This window comes from Mesoplodon mirus, assembly GCF_964341445.2.
Source record: "Mesoplodon mirus genome assembly, chromosome: 18".
NCBI lineage: Eukaryota > Metazoa > Chordata > Mammalia > Artiodactyla > Ziphiidae > Mesoplodon > Mesoplodon mirus.
In genome coordinates, this window is record NC_138994.1 from 39817230 (window position 1) to 39834932 (window position 17703).

At 38.8% G+C, this 17703-nt stretch overlaps 1 protein-coding gene across 1 annotated transcript in view; it reads right to left on the reverse strand.

Annotated features, from left to right (window-relative positions):
- Positions 1-17703, reverse strand: part of ULK2 (unc-51 like autophagy activating kinase 2) — a 66100-nt gene that overhangs the window by 42263 nt on the left and 6134 nt on the right. Inside the window, exons 4-11 of the mRNA XM_082605265.1 lie at positions 12747-12779; positions 12412-12448; positions 7354-7527; positions 6422-6495; positions 4513-4614; positions 3149-3207; positions 1859-1941; positions 252-299 (exon numbers count right to left, since the gene is read on the reverse strand). Of these exons, the coding sequence (XP_082461391.1) occupies positions 252-299; positions 1859-1941; positions 3149-3207; positions 4513-4614; positions 6422-6495; positions 7354-7527; positions 12412-12448; positions 12747-12779 (610 nt within the window). The remainder of the gene's footprint in view (positions 1-251; positions 300-1858; positions 1942-3148; positions 3208-4512; positions 4615-6421; positions 6496-7353; positions 7528-12411; positions 12449-12746; positions 12780-17703) is intronic.

Below are 17703 nucleotides of genomic sequence, written 5' to 3' on the forward strand. Positions count from 1 at the left end.
AATTTATATTCACCTACTTATTACAGCTCCCATGGGTGAAACCAAGAATACAGTAATTACTAAACTCTTTCAATTTGGACTTGGAAGGAAAAACAGAATGGTAATTAAATAAACACAACTACAAATACTTAAGAAAAGCTCAATGAAATCTTGAGAAGCACATAAAAAATTAATTTTGTAATACCAAATACTAATTTTTCCTTAAGCTTGCATTCACTCTTTAAGTAGAAATGTAAAAAGTAGGTACTCACATTTTTTTACTGGAACTTGCTCAAGAAAAGGATGGCTAAAAAATGCTTCTATAATGAAAATGAGAATGCAACCATTAAACTGATGTTGATTTTTGCAGATAGGTTAACCTCGTCAATGTAGTCAACATAATATCCTTGAGATCATACATTATTATTATTAACTTCTTTACATAGACTCCATTTCCTTTAAATGTAAAAGCACATTATTTTATAAATCATCCATAAAACCCATCAAAATAAGTAATTCTTAATGAATGAAAATTTTAAAATAATGGTGTGAATTCTCAGAGTGTCTATTACCAGCACAGCACCCCTGAGGCGACTAAAGTAGATGTGTCCTCTAGTGTGTGCTGTCCTCAAACAGACAAGGGCACGGAGAACTGTGACCAGGCCCTTGCTAATCACTCTGTGAACTATGGCTCTTAACTGTCCTAACGGGAAATCTTAGACGGCTGATTTGTATAATAAACTCTACTCTTCTATCCCAGAAGAAATATTCCTAGAGCTGGTTTCACATTTTTTAAAAAGCTATTAATTTGATTTTTAGTTTCTTCAGCTGTTCACCAAGGACAAAACCTACACAGTAAGCCTGCTAATTAGATAAAGATAAATAAGTAGGTGAGTACATGGCAGTTCATTAATTTACTCTTTTCCTGTATGTATGATTTATTTCGTTATTTCTTTAAAACCTCACGAAGACCATCTCATTTATCATTAAGTCTCCAAATTGTATGTTACTAAATAGCACAGAGCAGACAAGGAGAATGGCACAGCCCAGCACAGAGGTTCTCCAGGTAATACAAAATCAGGAATGAGCTGAAGTTAGGTTTAGTCTAAACTACCTCACACTCAGAAGCACTCAGTTCACTGTCCCAGTAAATGTTCTCAGTAGACAGTAGCTCTAATAGTTTCTGTATGGGGGAAAGATGAAATAGTCTAAACATATCTTTTCTTAAAGTGTGGTAAAAACTGGAATTAAACTTTAGTCATGTAGTTTGGTAAATATTTTTATCTTTCAGAGGGAGAAATTAAACTGAGATTGCTCTGTAACCATGAGAAATATCGGCCAATAGTGAAACGACAAATAGGATAATAGTTTCTAAATTATCGATTATATTAACTATTTATATACCTTCCATACATTTACAAAATACGTGAAAGAAAAAAGACAAAGAGATAGAAAGAAAAGTAAAACTGATTTTCATTTTCTTCTGAAGCATCTATAGTATCTTTTATTTTATTTTTTTATAGTATCTTTTAAAAAAACCTTTTCATGTGGTTGCCAAGGTGGGTAGGGATGTAGGGATGGAGTGGGAGTTTGGGATTAGCAGATGCAAACTAGTATATATAGGATGGATGAACAACAAGGCCCTACTGTACAGCACAGGGAACTATATTCAACATCCTGTGATAAACCATAATGGAAAAGAATATGAAAAGAATGTATACATATGTGTAAGTGAATCACTTTGCTGTACACCAGAAACTAACACAACATTGTAAATCAACCATACTTCAATAAAAAATAAATTAAAAAAAACTTTTTGGAATACACAAAACTAAAATTAGAAACTAGCATACATACAAAATTTGAAAATATTACTTACCAAAGTCCATTCTATCTTTTTGGTTTCTCTGAAGCAAACCCAAAAGGAGATTAGCCAAATAAGGTGATGTTTCTCTGGGAATGCTAGGGAGAAAGGAAAAAAAACCACCTAAGTGGTGAGTTTATATATTAACTACACGACTTTCGCCTTCATTACGGTAAATGAAAATGTATATGCAGTTTCACAAATACTACATTTTATACCAAGAGGACCATGGCAGACCCTCACTCCTTAAAGGAAAAAACAAACAAACAAACACTAAGCAACTGCCTTTGAAAAGCAGCATCAATTTGGGAAGATTCTTGCACCGTGCTTCCTTTTGCTGTTGTTAGAATAGCTGCGAGAACATAGCACTTCACAAGCACAGACCATCTTGAGTTTTAACACAACGTCGACCTAGCACTAACAGTCGCTACAGAGTTCTCCGTTAGACGGACAGCCACCTCCAATTCCATCTGCAAAAGGGCAGAGCTTAAATAAATACAAGTGAGAAGTAACACAGCTTCCTGAAATCCAATAAGAAAGGACAAGGCAATAAAAAAAAGTGAGTAATAGGAATATGGAATTCACAGAATAAAAACTACAAAAGGATGTTAAACAAATAGCGAGCCAACCTCACTAGTAAAGAGAATAATGCAAGTTAAATGAAGAGCTAATTGGCCCTGCTTGGGAGGCACTGAGACCGCTAACAACCCCTGCTGGTAGAATGCAGGAAAGGAGCGCAGCGCTTGTTCAGCACTGCAAACAGGGCCAGCCGAGCTGGAGAGAGTGTCTCTAAGCCCAACAATTCCATTTCTAGGAGTCCATCCTAAAGAAATGCACAGATGTGTGTACACATGCATGCACACACATACACAATTTCTCCTCACTAAAGCCTGCTTGTAGTATCCAAAAAAATGAAAACAGATATCTGATTAAACAAAATACATTACATCTAACTAGGGGACTCTCTAGCTATTTTAGAGCTAGCTATTTTCTAGGGGAAAGCCTAGCTATTTTCTACTTTATGCCCATCTATTCTGTTTGCATCTCCCTCCCCTCAAAGAACACATATGACTTCTGTAGGTTTTTCTTTTAAATAAACTTAACATTTTTAAAAAGAAAGAAAATGATACAGCACACAGGCACCTATGATACACTAGTAATTTTCTAATTTCCTGTTAAAATGAAAGCTCTCCTTACTGTTAATTGAAAAAAGATTCAATAACGGAAAAATGTAAAACACATAGAATTCAAAGAGATAACACTGCACTGACAAATGGTAAAACCCAGTGCAATCAAAACACATACCTAGGTATTAAGTTTCTGTTTTTCTCATAAAGCATCCTTAGGTCTTGAGGACTATTAGCCTGTTTAAAAAAAAAAGGGGGGGGAGAAAAAGGTTTAATTTCCTAAACAACTAAGGGCAAAAATTCCAAATCATATGATCGAAGCTCACATTCTGCTATAGAACAGACTCTGAACTTGAAAGCCATGGAATGCTGAAGGAGCCATAGATGGGCACTAGGAACTTAAAAAACTTCTGAAATTGTAAGTGAATTCTGCACATCTGGGCATAATAATGTACCTTTTCTGAGGTCAGATTCTCAGTGAGGCCTGAATCTTAGAAAAGAATCACTACTCTGGAGGTTACATGGCCTACCCAACAGGTGTATTTTTACTGTGTTAAGATCAGGGTGTATTTTACCTTCCAGGGATTCAAGGAAGAGAACTCAGATGACTGCTACTCTTCTGCCATAGTAACGAGCAGCACCCTCATAATAAGTGCTGCTGAATTAGTGAAGTTGTCTCTACGTCCAAACTAGGTTGGGAAATTAAGTGTTCAACCTGGCTGTGTCACCGACTTTTAAAAACCATTTTGGGCAAATAATTTCACTCTGTTCCAGTTTTCAGATTCAAAACTCCTCTTTGTAACTGGGCAGTATGAACTCAAAAGGAATCATTGTGATTATATCCTAGGAGGCCTCTTTTTGACAGGATGTTAAGGGAGAGGAAGACCTACTCAAAGTAACTTCCATAAAGCCTAAATAATTACCTCTCACCCAGCAGTGACAGGAATAGAGAGCTGGAGACAGTTGCCAGTGATCTTCCCAGACCTGCCCTAGCCCTCACGTGGATTCCAGGACCCCAAAACCAGGCTAGGCAGGAAGCGCTGACATCACTGTTCACACCTATTTCCTACCAGGTTGTTACGCTAACCGCACCAGCTTTTATGAGCCTGGAGAACCTAACCGGCCCCAGGCCCAATCCAACTACTAGGGAAGGCAGATAAAAAAGGAAAAAGCGAAAGATGTTCTGGCTCACTACAGCAGTTTTGCCTGTTAACAAAATCAAAATAAGTCACAGAGGAACCAGAAACACTGCTTTCAAAGTACAGGTGACCCTTGAACACCATGGGTTTGAACTGTGCGGGGACTTTTTTTCAATACCTACTACAGTACTACACGATCTGCAGTTGGTTGAACCCACAGATGCAGAACGGCAAGTACAAGGGGCCGACTGTAAAGTTACAGTACATTTTCCACGGCGAGGGGTCAGCACCCCTAACCCCTACATCATTCAAGGGTCAACTGTATTCCCCATTTTATAAGTCAAAGGCAACTGCAAAATGAGAAGATCCCCAAACTGAGCACATCCAAAAAAAGTCAAGGTACCTGAAAAGGTGGTTTTCCAACGAGGCACTGATATATCACTGTCCCTATGCTCCACAGGTCGGCCTTGGCATCATAATGTTGAGACATAATAACCTCAGGAGCCTGGGGATAGAACAATTCAAGAGACATGCATTAGGTCATTTACATAATTAATATGTATGGATTAATTAGCTGGAAAAGGTCACACTCCTAACAAAACTACAAAAATAAAAACAACACACTGTGATATTGCCCTAATCAAATGATACTGCAACGAATACAGAACCACATTCTTACACTGAGGCTTACTGGTAAATCTCAGAAACGACGGTGCACGAAAAGAAGCAAGTTGCAGAAATAAACATTTCTATATAATATTATGGACACATAAACTACAGAAAGAGTATTAAAATAATAATAAAGAAAAATATACCCCAATTACAGGATAGAGGTTACTTCTGGGGTAGGAGAGTAGGAGAGTGGGAAATGGAAAAAGGAGGGCTACAGAGTGCACATGAACTGTTTCTGAAATACTTTATTTCTTTCTAAAAAAAGATCAAGGCAAACATGACAAAATGTTAACTTTGTTAAATACGGATGGTAGGTACACAAGTGTTTGCTATATTATTCCTGTCATTTGAAAACTTTTAAAATAATGGAAAATCTGTTACGCAAAATACAATAATGAAAACTATCTTGGGACCTCCCTGGCAGTCCAGTGGTTAACACTCCGCACTTCCAATGCAGGGGGCGTGAGTTCGATCCCTGGTTGGGGAACTAAGATCTCACATGTTGCTCAGAGCAGCCAAAAAAAAAAAAAAGTTTTTTCTCTGCTGCTTTGTCACAGCTATTTTCCCACCCTCTCATTAGATGTTGCTTTTTAAAAATACCATCTATCAAGGCAAGCATAGCATTAAATAGGAATGTCAAATACACTTAAAAGATAGTGAAATTTTATTTTCCAGGCATAACATTTTTATTTATTGGCCCTAATAAATTTCTTATTGAGCCACCTCCCTTTAATAATCAGCCCAAGCACTCTGTCTATCCTCAAGGCTCAACTAGTTTCACACTCAAGAAGTGCAAAATAGTATTTAATTATATTAAATTATAACATTTACTATATAAGCAGTAAGATTATGATCAAGAAAAAGTAAGTCTAATACAAAAAATTTTTTTGAACTTTGATTACTTAGTTCCCTTAACTCAAAGTGATTTTACATTAGAAGAAACCGTAATTGAACATAAAACCATTTTAAATTAAAACTGAAATAGGTACATTTATTTACTTCACAGGATTCTGAAGTTCCAGAATTAAGGTATTTCCAGGCTTAACACCTCACATTAGTTCAGAAGTTTCACAGCTTCACCCTATTAGACCTGACAGTAACCACAGGAGAGGATAAAGAGGAAAACTAAGATTTTTTTCAGCTGTTAAGTGTAACACTGATGGAAAACACTTCTACAATATAGGGATCCTGTCTAAAGAGACAACATGCAAAAGATGATTACACCCTACAGCTGAAGAGGTGCCCCAAAAGGTTTTCTTTTTAAGTATTCCTAAAATTATACATTATGTATAGCATGACCATATTTCATCAACTTTTGTTTTCAATTTAACCTAACAGGAGATTTCTACCATAATAACTAACTAATCATGTTAAAAAATAAATGCCAATGGGCAAAGATGACAGACTTTCACAGTCCGCTATACTAAAGCGAAAGACGTCTGCATATCATTATCAGTAATAGAATTAACATCTGTAATATAATAATTATATATATATAATAAAATATATATTATATATATATATATAAAAACTCAGACTATATATAAAATCACATCTTACGTGGAAACAAGCATTATACTTAAATTCCAATGCTTATGCTGCTGTGCTGTAAACACACAAGGATGCAAACACTCACTCACCATGTACATTGGAGACCCACACAGCGTTGCAGCCATCATGTTACTATGTAGGTAACGAGCAAAACCAAAATCCGCTATTTCACAAAATAAAAAGGAGAAAATCAAATGATACCTTTGCTCAGTTAACGCAGATCATATGATTCTTTAAAGATACAAGAGGGTAAAAAAGAACTGTGAGAAATTAAAGCTTATTGAATAAGACTGTCCACCAAAGAAAAAAGAGCTACCTCACTTTCAACAAGTTAAGAAACAGCAGTCATCACCAACTGCACAAGTCACTGCTCTGCCAGTTTTGTAACCAAGAAGGAAGTGCCACACTTTGCAAGAGAAAATGCTAATTATAATACACGATTCATTAATACAGCTCTCATCCAATATCAATAACAGGTATAGAACTGGAGCTGTTTTTGTCCTCCAGATACCAGATGTAACCCATAAAATATCAGAGATTTCTTAAAATACTGCTAAATGATTATTTTTCCACCAATGAAGAGAAAAGCTTTAAAAAAAATCTAGCATTATAAACTACTTCAAATAATCCTGAGAGTGCTAAAACAACTTCCAAGTAAGAAGCCTGAACTAAATGATCTCTCAGATCCCTTATGTTAAAATCCAACGAGCTGTAAAGAATCAGGGTTATTAATTTGCTGCCAGCAACCGTGATACATTAGCTTCCCTGTGATAAGGAGAAGCAGGGTTTCCTGCTGGGAGTCACACTCAGAGTTCCTAGTGTGGGGTCTTTGGCCCCGTCTAGCACCTGCTGCCAATAATGTAAAACAGGTTCCCATATCCAAATGTACCTCACTGAACTCAGTAAAAATTTTACCAGTGTCTCAACAAAATCCATCATTCTAACAAAGCTGAACTAAAATTATCTAAAAATACCAAGTCCCAAAAATGTTCTTCGCATGAGACAATACATAGCCAGGTACCTATTTTGATGCGAATACCACTGACAGTGGACTTCCTACGATTGGCATAGGACAGCAGGATGTTCTGGGGCTTGAGATCCCTGTGGATGATCCCCTTGCTGTGCAGGATGCGCATGGCGGCTGCGATCTGATGAAGAAAGACTCTGATGGTGTCTTCACTGAGAGTGCCTTTAGCTGGGAGAAAAGGCGCTCCATCAACATTCAAGTATCATCTGCATATCCTGAGGAGAACACTGAGGGAGTACGGATCTGGGATTCGCATTTTCTCATTGTTTTTACTTTAACAATTTAAGTCTGTGAAGAGAGAGTGGATATCTCAAAATTTTTAATCAATCTGTTGTAAAGAGACCTGATTTACACTTGCATCTTCCATTTTCACTGGTGCTCCTTTTTGGCTTTCCTCTCCCATTTTTACTGGGAAGGATGAGCATAACAAGAGGTGGTCAACAAATGTGAGTCTCCACCACAAGCCAAAAGTCAGTCCCCTTCATATCAAATACCTGGGATAAATGTCCATATTTAATTCCAACCATTACCTGAGCACAAATTAAAAACAGGTGAACTGCTTGGCTGGCGAGACTTGGGCATCCCCTCCATGTGGGCCTGCCGGGGTTGGTGGCCCTACACCTGTCTCCTCTCATCTCCCTGCTGCCAACACACCACCTCACCGCAGCATCTCTCCTAACTAACGACACCCGTAAGAAGCCACGTCTTCAGTACGATGAAGAGGTGGTAGGAATGGTCTGAGGGTAGTCACTGTTCAGCAAACAGCAGTGTTTCTATGCGCATGCTGGAGCATGTAACGGAACAGAGCTTGGTTTGGAGTCAGGCTGCCTTTGTTCAAATCCCAGCTCCTCCACTTACTGCGTGACCCTGGAAGATGACCCCTCTGTGCCCATCCTCATCTATAAAAAGCTGAAAACAGACTAACCACACGGGGCTGTTGTAACAATCAAGCAAGACAGCATATTTAATAATAGAAACTTTAGAAAAAGGCCTGGCACATAAGTACTCAAATGTGGGCAGTACACAAATATATACTTCATGACAGTGGGTCTAGAAGTCATTTCTTGAATCTACATTAGGGATTTAATATCCATGGCCCCATTTTAAAGCCTTTGTGAACATACTTCTGCCCATACAACTCTAGAATATGTCCTTTATAACCTTTCCATATGCACTTAAGATTAAGAAAGAAATAACATTAACACTCAGAACAAGTGAAATATTACTTTAAAAATCATTTTAATGACACATTAAGTGACAGTTTATGTCCTTAACATCTTCAAATAAACTAAATCCCCATGGTTTAAAAATTATCAAATTGGGCTTCCCTGGTGGTGCAGTGGTTAAGAATCCGCCTGCCAATGCAGGGCACACGGGTTCCAGCCCTGGTCCGGGAAGATCCCACATGCCATGGAGCAACTAAGCCCGTGCGCCACTACTACTGTGCCTGTGCTCTAGAGCCCGTGAGCCACAACTGCTGAGCCCGCACACCTAGAGCCCATGCTACCAACAAGAGAAGCCACCGCAATGAGAAGCCCGTGCACCTCAACGAAGAGTAGCCCCTGCTCGCCGCAACTAGAGAAAGCCCGCGTGCAGCAGCAAAGAAAAGACTCAACACAGCCAAAAATAAATAAATAAATGTATTTTTAAAAAAAATTAGCTAATACTTCTTTCCTGTGAGGGCAGTTCTTAACCTATTCCCTTTTTTAAATTCTTTGGAGTTCTTTTCCTGATGCTATTAAAAAATAAAAATCCAAATACGCTAAAACATATAAAAAGTGAAATCTTCCCTAATTCCATCCTGGAGATGAATGAACACTGTTTACCTCTGGAGTATATTCTTCGAGATCTACTTTCCTGCAGGTGGCAACACATAAATGACTGCCCATTAGTGGGAGCATCAAATCAACAACTAGAGCTTTATTTTTGTAATGTCTTACTTACATTACACTGAAACTATTAAAATGGACGGTAGGGCTTCCCTGGTGGTGCAGTGGTTAAGAATCCGTCTGCCAATGCAGGGGATACGGGTTCAAGCCCTGATCTGGGAAGATTTCACATGCCGTGGAACAACTAAGCCCGTGAGCCACAACTACTGAGCCTGCCCGGTAGAGCCCGTGAGCCACAATTACTGAAGCCCACGTGCCTAGAGCCCGTGTTCCCAAAAAGAGAAGCCACCGCAATGAGAAGCCCGTGCACCACAACAAAGAGTAGCCCCCGCTCGCTGCAACCAGAGAAAGCCCACGCACAGCAACGAAGACCCAACACAGCCAAAAATAAATAAATAAATTAATTAAATGTATTATAAATAAATAAATAAAATTTTAAAAATGGATGGTACAGGGCTTCCCTGGTGGTGCAGTGGTTGAGAGTCCGTCTGCCAATGCAGGGGACACGGGTTCGTGCCCTGGTCGGGGAAGATCCCACATGCTGCGGAGCAGCTGGGCCCATGAGCCATGGCCGCTGAGCCTGCGTGTCTGGAGCCTGTGCTCCGCAACGGGAGAGGCCGCAACAAAAAAAAAAAAAAAAAAAAAAAAAAAGGATGGTACAGTTTCTTCCATTTCATTCATTTACATTTTCATTCTAGGGCTTAGAAAAATTTTGCTACTTTAAATGACTAAGGCTGCTTAGAACTAGTATCACTGCCCCATGACATACTATTGAATAGACTTATCTGATTCAGAGTCCAAATTCCAACACTGTTCCTGTGGGGAAAAATTTATGACCTAGTTTAGGCTGCTTCTGGGCACAAACTACAGTAAAAATTCACATATTTCTATGAACACAGGATGCCTACTCTCAACACAATCCCATAAATTGAAATTCTCACGTTAAAAGCTTAACATTTTAAAGGCACAGCTATCATGAAAACTCTCAGATGAATGAACTCTTGAGCAGTTTGCCCTAGCAGGGCAGGCTCAGCTGTGGCTGCCACACTGAAGATATCTGCTAGAATTAATTTAAAGTACAACTTACCAACTACTCTACAATTTGCCTTATTTAAAACTTACAATTGATAGAATTTGTTTTCTATCAATTTGATAGAAAAGGGACTTTATTTATCAAAGCAAATAAAAGGACTAAATAGCTGTCTTGTGATTTAGTGGCATTAGACCATCCAGACCTCTGACCGCCAGATCTTCCAGACCAGTGCTCTCCAACAGAAATATAATGTGAGTCACATACGTACCTTCAAATTTTCTAGTAGCCACATTTTCAAACATGAAAAGAAACTGGTGGAATAACATATACTTAATCTAATACTTCCAAAATATTATCATTTCAACCTATAATATAAAAAACTTAAGATATAATCATTCTTTTTTCCTATGAAGTGTTCAAAATCCAACGTGTGTTTTATATCACAGCACATCTCAATTCAGACTAGCCGCATTTCAAGAGCTCAACAGTCCCATGTGGTCCATGGTACCATACTGAAGAGTGCAGCTCTAGACAATTCCTTAAGGACTAAATTTAGTTTACATGTCTCTTCAATTGGCAGATAGAGACCAGGGGGAGGTTAAATAATGACCAAAATCGCATAGTGATTAAGTTATATGAACAACAGAACTACTGAAACCAGCCTGCCTGCCTGACTGCATGCAGCATTCTGGTAAGCTCTTAACTCTTGGGTCTCCTGTTCTAACACTATTGCTCTGGAATATCCAATGCAGAGTTCAACATCACAGACAAAAGTGTTGTCGAAGCTAACAAATCTGCTACAGCAGCATCAGCACCTATGTCAGTCCAACAGGACTTCTGTGAAAGAAGGAAACTGATATTCCAGTGAGGGCTCTAAATGGCTGAGGTGCCCCTCAACCTGACCCCAGGGAAAGGTGCTTTCATCAGGATCACTAAGCAGTCAAGGAGTTCAAGATTCAGAGGCGGACCAGAAGGTAAAGGCAAGGTGTCTTCTAGCTCCAACTTCTCTCCCCCAGCAGTGAAGAAAGTGCCTGTTTCTGCACTGTATCCACTAGGAAATGACATTTTGAAAAATCTTTTCATCAAACCCAAGAATTTCTTAAAGAAGAATCTCAGGGAAATACAAAGACAAAAACACACATGGACTAAACTCCTGAGTTCAGGATAATGGCTGTCTCTAAGCGGGAGGGACCAGAGTAGGATCACAGAAGGGCCTACAGGAGCTTCAGCTGTATTTAGAAGGAGTAATCCTTGTGTTCTTTACATTATTTCTACATGGCTTTCCAAATCTCAGCAATATTTTATATTTTAAAGATTTTTTAAATCTCATTTTTAATTACACTCCTCGTTTACTTGAACATTTAAAATATGTTATTTCTCTTCTGTAAACTATCCATACCCTTTGTGGTGTATTTACTGACATCTTAGTGTTTTTACCATCAACTGCCATGGCCTGTTTCTAGGCTGAGTGACGAACCTCTCTCTGTCTTTTTGCCTACTCCCCGTGTATCTTTAAGGGGAGAGAAAGTAGGTGGTGGCCTCATCTAACGTCGTTTTAAAAAGCACTTTTGAGGGACACAATTTGATTTGAGCGCTTACTGTCCTACATGAATACACTTTAGGTACTAGCAACATCTAGTACTAAAATCTTACCTCTGGGCCACAAAATAATTTCAAGGTTACACTTAATCCCTTATAACATTTTTAAAAATTTACGAGCAACATTCACATTAATAAACACATTCTTGGATACATTCTTCCATTATGGTTTGCTTTGTTTTGTTTTGTTTCTGTGAAGTAAATGAAATGGACTAAAGGTTCACTGACAGCAGACCACTAGCGTCTTTTGAAGAGAAATTCTGTTGGTTTTTCTCTCTTGGGGAGAGGCCCTACCTCTCAAACTGTCCGAGAGAGGCACACATAAACAAGTACTTATACACAAGCAAAGTTTAGGAGCAAAACCACAACAAACGACAGTCAGTCAGCAAAGTGACCACAATTACACATACACAAATATTTATTGAATGTTTCTATACAAGTACAGAAAACAGGGGTAGCATATTTCAGAAGTAAATGAAGACTAAACAGACTACATTACTACACTGAACACTGACAAAGTAAAAAAATTACCTTGCAAATAATCTGCCAGGTCTCCACCATTGCAATACTGATAATATAAAAGAAAAAGTAATTAAAATAAGACACTGCTTCAAGCTTAATTCAATTCATTATCAGTTAACTTTAATTAAAAATACATTTGTATATAATATAAATCTAGTCTCACACAAATTATACGAATTATAGAATCAACATTTTAAAATTTTATATTCCTTATAAAATAGAATCTAAATCACTGAATCAACTTTATTAATCCAAATTTTCAAATAACCTACCATCAATTTTAAAGTACATATTAATCAAAAGAAATGTGAAATAAATTAAACAGAAACCTGTATACTACCTACCTCCATCACCAGAAAGACAGAGTTGGGTAATTCCTGAAAGTAAACATATTAAATATGGTTTAGATTAGAGAAAAAATTAAGCACAAATTTTAAAAATAATGACAGTTAATAAAAGTAGTACATGTGTCCATTTTAAACAAGTAAAATGAAATCACAAAATCCATTCGTAAGTGAAATTTAAAATCCCCAAAACAATGACATAGCACCTCAGCTTCAATGACACTAATGTAGTCATCAAAAAGTTCAATTCTATTCATGGAAAGAACTAAAGAAAGATTCATCTTTTGGAAGAAAGATTCATCTTTTGGTTATGGTTATGGTAAATTTACCGCTTGTGGAAAAAAGGAAGGATTCTCTGGTCCTCAAGGAAGCACTTCCACTTTGAAAAGTTTACGATTTGGAGCAATGACTTGATAAATCCTCCCTAGCAACACTAAATGCACAATCTGAGTTCTGGAATACATGATCCAGGATGCTTAGTTCTTTGTTTTTCTGGTTTTCCTGTATATTTGAAGGCAATCACATTACTTGGGAATTGCTGGCAAAGGGAAGACATTTTATCACATGAGAAATCATTAAACATAACTTTCAACAAAATTTTCTTCTTCTCAAGTATAAAATACAAAAATCTAATCTCAAACCAGTGTTGTTTAATCATGTAAGAGCGCCATACCCTAGCTACTGCAGAGGAAAGAGAGCGAGGAACTCCTAAAGGGAAGCTAAGGAGACACAAAGAACTTATGTTCCTTCAATATGACAAAGACACATTCCCGTCTTGGTTTTCACAATTTGGGGGGTACACATAACCACTTAGTTTCCCCAAACATTCACTCACTCATTCAATAAATAATAAATAAGACAGAAATACTTTAACATCTTTGACTTCTCGGGCAGACCTTCTTTTGCCCACCTTTGAAGCAATGAAAATCTCCACAGATTCAATCATTCTCTCCAACACCCCCCTTGCGTAAAGGCCCGTCCTTTACATGAAGCACCAGCGTAACTGCAGCAGGAGGAGCTGCAAGAGGCAGGAAGAGTCAGCAAAGGAACCAAGCAAGCCATCTATAGACAAATCAAAGCTGAAACGGTACTGGAGCCCAGGGAAGAACTAAGAAATGCTTGTAGGGTCAGAAGGGCTGAGAAGTGAGGCCAACACACCTGTGAGCCAGACCACACCACGGGTTTTCCAAAGCTGAATATGTATTTATCCTCCCTTCTAATGTTAAGACATCGACATTCTCAACTACTCCCCAGAACTTCCACCAACAAAACTAAACATAATGAATTTCATTTTATCATTTCCCTACTCAAAGTCCTTATTAACTTGATAAAAAAAAAACCCTATTCTCTAAAAAGAAAGGGAAAAAAAGGATATCATTATGAACAACTCAATGCCAGTACGCCAAAATTTGCATGAAATGAATACACTGAAAAACAATTTGGGGAAAAATGCAACTTACTAAAACTGACAAGAAGTAGAAAATTTGAAAAGGTATGTATCTGTTAAAGAAACTGAATTATAATTTAAAACCTTTCCACAAAGAAATTCTCCTTAAGTTTCAGTACAGTCCCAATCAAAATCGAAGGTTTTGTGCATGTGTGGAAACTGACAAGTTGATTCCAAAATGTATGTGGAAATGCAAAAGGACAAGAATAACTAAACATCATGCAGAAAAAGAAAAATAAAAGTTGGAGGATTTATACTACTAGATATCAAGTATGATACTAGATATCATAAACCTATACTGAAGGGCTTCCCTGGTGGCACAGTGGTTGAGGGTCCGCCTGCCGATGCAGGGGACACAGGTTCGTGCCCCAGTCCGGGAGGATCCCACGTGCCGCGGAGCGGCTGGGCCCGTGAGCCATGGCCGCTGGGCCTGCGCGTCCAGAGCCTGTGCTCCGCAACGGGAGAGGCCGCAGTGGTGAGAGGCCCGCGTACTGAAAAAAAAAAAAAAAAAAAAAAAAAACTATACTGAAAAAGACAGTGAGGTGAAGGCTAAGGGGACAGAAAAGAGTCTAGAAACAGGCCCCCACATGTGAGCTCGCAATGCAGAGATGACAGTACAGAAAAGAAGGATGTCGGTTCAGCAACAGATCAACTGGCTCCCCTTTGTAAAAATAAATGAATTGTGACCCCTACCTCACGCCACATACAAAATCATTTCCAGGTAGATTATAGAGCTTAATGTGTCAGATAAAACAATAAAGACTCTGCGGGAAAAACAAAGAACATCCTCATGACCCTAGGGTAGGCAAAGTTTTCTTAAATATGACACAAAAGCACTAAATAAAAAAAGAAAAAGAAAAGCACTAAATACAAAAGGAAGAAACAATACACTGGACTACATTAAAATTAAGAATTTCTACTCACCAAAACAAACGATTAAGATAGCAAAAAGGCAAGTCAGAGTGGGTAAGTCATTCACAACACCCATATCTGTCAAATGACTCATATCCACAATATATAAAGAACTCTAACAAATTAGTAACAAAAAGACAACCCAATAGAAAAACAAGCTTCTATAGGAATTTCAAAAAGATATTTAAATGACTAATAAACTTACAAAAGGTACTCAAATCAGGAATCATCAGGAAAATGCTAATCACAATCATAATAAGATACCTCATCACCTGAATGGCTAACACTGCTGAGTGCTGGCAAGGATGTGGTGTGACGAACTGACAAAATGTGGTGGGAGTGTAAGCCAATACGCTGGCAGTATAAGCTAGGCCTATGCATAGCTTATGATCCAGAAATTCCTCTTCAATAATGAAGCCTCCGTAAAATCCCAAAAAGACAGGCTTCCAAGAGCTTCCAGGATGGTGAACATGATGAAATCTGGTGAGAGTGGCCCACTCAGGGTGGATACCTTGCCCTAAGCATCTCTTCCATCTGGCTGTTCCTGTGTTACATCCTTTTATAACAAACCAGTAATCTGGTAAGTTTTCTCTGAGTTTTGTGAGCCACTCTAGCAAATTAATGGAGCCCAAGGAAGGGGCAGGGAGCAGACCAGAGGGCTGGGAAAACCACTTCAACACTAACGACAAAGAGCTGCCAACTCTGATTCCCTCTTCTTCACCTCCTACAGTACCCGAGTCCTATCAACCCGGCCTCCTAGACATTCCATCAATCTGTCCAGGCCTCCCCGTTTCCACGGTGCCTTCACCCACCCAAACACCTGCAGCATGGTGGCCCCATATCCACCCATGCCCACTCTCCACAGAGTAGCCAGTGTTTTACACGCTTTAAGAAACTCGTATGCCTATTAATTTATAATGGAGAATATGTCTTTCTCTAACCATAATGATTAGGTCTAATACTCTCTCTATATATATACTCCCTAACTGGCATAAAAATACCTGGAATGCTAATTCATAATCAGAAGATTGTCCAAGGATTACAGAAAGAAAGAAAGCAAAAGTAGGTTTTCCCCTTTCCCCAAAAGAAGAAAATTGCTTTTTTTGTTGATTATTAAAAAAAGTATGTGCTTATTGCAAAAACTTAAGATACATAAAATCTGAAGGAAGAAAGTTAAAAAATCACCTTAATCTCACCATCTGAAAGAAGTGCTATTAATATCTTAGTGATCTTGCTTTCATGCATCTATATATAACACTTGTACACATATTCACACCCAAAGGAAGCATGTACATGCTAGGTTTTAAAAATTTTAATATAATTCATTTCTACCTTTTTGCTTAATTATCTTCACCTCTCCAAGTAGCCAATGTTTACATCTGGTATGTATCCTTCCATATCTTTCTCCTACTCATACGATCATAAGTTAAACATACACATACTTTACTTTGAAAAAATGGGATATCAGATACAGATGTCTGAACCTTGCTTTCCGCACTCAATAATACACCAAAGACATCCCTCCAGGTCAGCTACATACAGACAACTCTTTTTCGTAAGTGTGTTATATGTCATAGTGTGACTATATCACCATTTTTTAAGCTATTCCCTTGCTAAGGAACATCACTTGTTTCTAGTTTGGGCCATTATAAGCAAAGCTATATTGGTTCTTGGACATACATCCTAATTCTCAAGCTTTTATGGCTCTGGGATAGATGCCCAGGAATCTGGGTTGCTTCATAAAAGGGTGTGTATTTCTAACGATGACAGATATTTCTCCTCATTGAAAGATTTCTTAACTACCTATTATATACAAGACACTATTCCAGGTCCTGAGGATACAGCAGAAAGCCAACAGAGTTAAATGCCCTGTTCTCCCCAGTCTTCAATTCTAAGAAGGGAGGGTCAGGAGCAAGACCACAAACGGAAGAAATACGTATGCAGAGCACGTTAGAGGTGATAGGTGCTTGGGAGGAGGGGAGACCGTGCTGGGGAGGGACTGCAGTTTTATTTAGGTGGCTAAAGAAAGCATCCCTGAAAGCACAGCGCTTGAAGAAGGACCTAAAGGAGGCTGGGGCATGCCTGTGCAGGCTACAGACACGGAGACCGTCCTGTGCACACAGTCTCCCTGTAGGGGACACGGCGCTCCAGGAACCACAAGGAAGCCCGAGCGGACGGAACACAAGCAGGGAAGCACAGAGCAGGGGAGCCAGAGCCAGGGGCAACGGGGTTGGGCTTTCACTCACAGGAATGGGGTCCGTACAGAGGAGGGACACGCCCTACCTGCACTACGGGGGTAGGGCTCTGACCACAGTGTTGGTACTATTCTTCAGAGCATGGGGGCAAGGTGTCGCCAGACAGCATCCCCAAAACATTCTAGCGGTTCACATTTGTGCCAGTGATACAGGAGAACAGCTTACACCTCCCCCCAGTCCACCAGTAAGAATTACTGCACTTTTTAATTTTGCCCACCGGAAGGCTGAGAAGTGACATCTGTTACCTTAATTTACATTTCCCTACTTGTTCATGAATATCATCCATTTCTTAGCCATTTTTATTCTTATGAGAACCAACAATTTGTATCCTTTGCTCACTTCC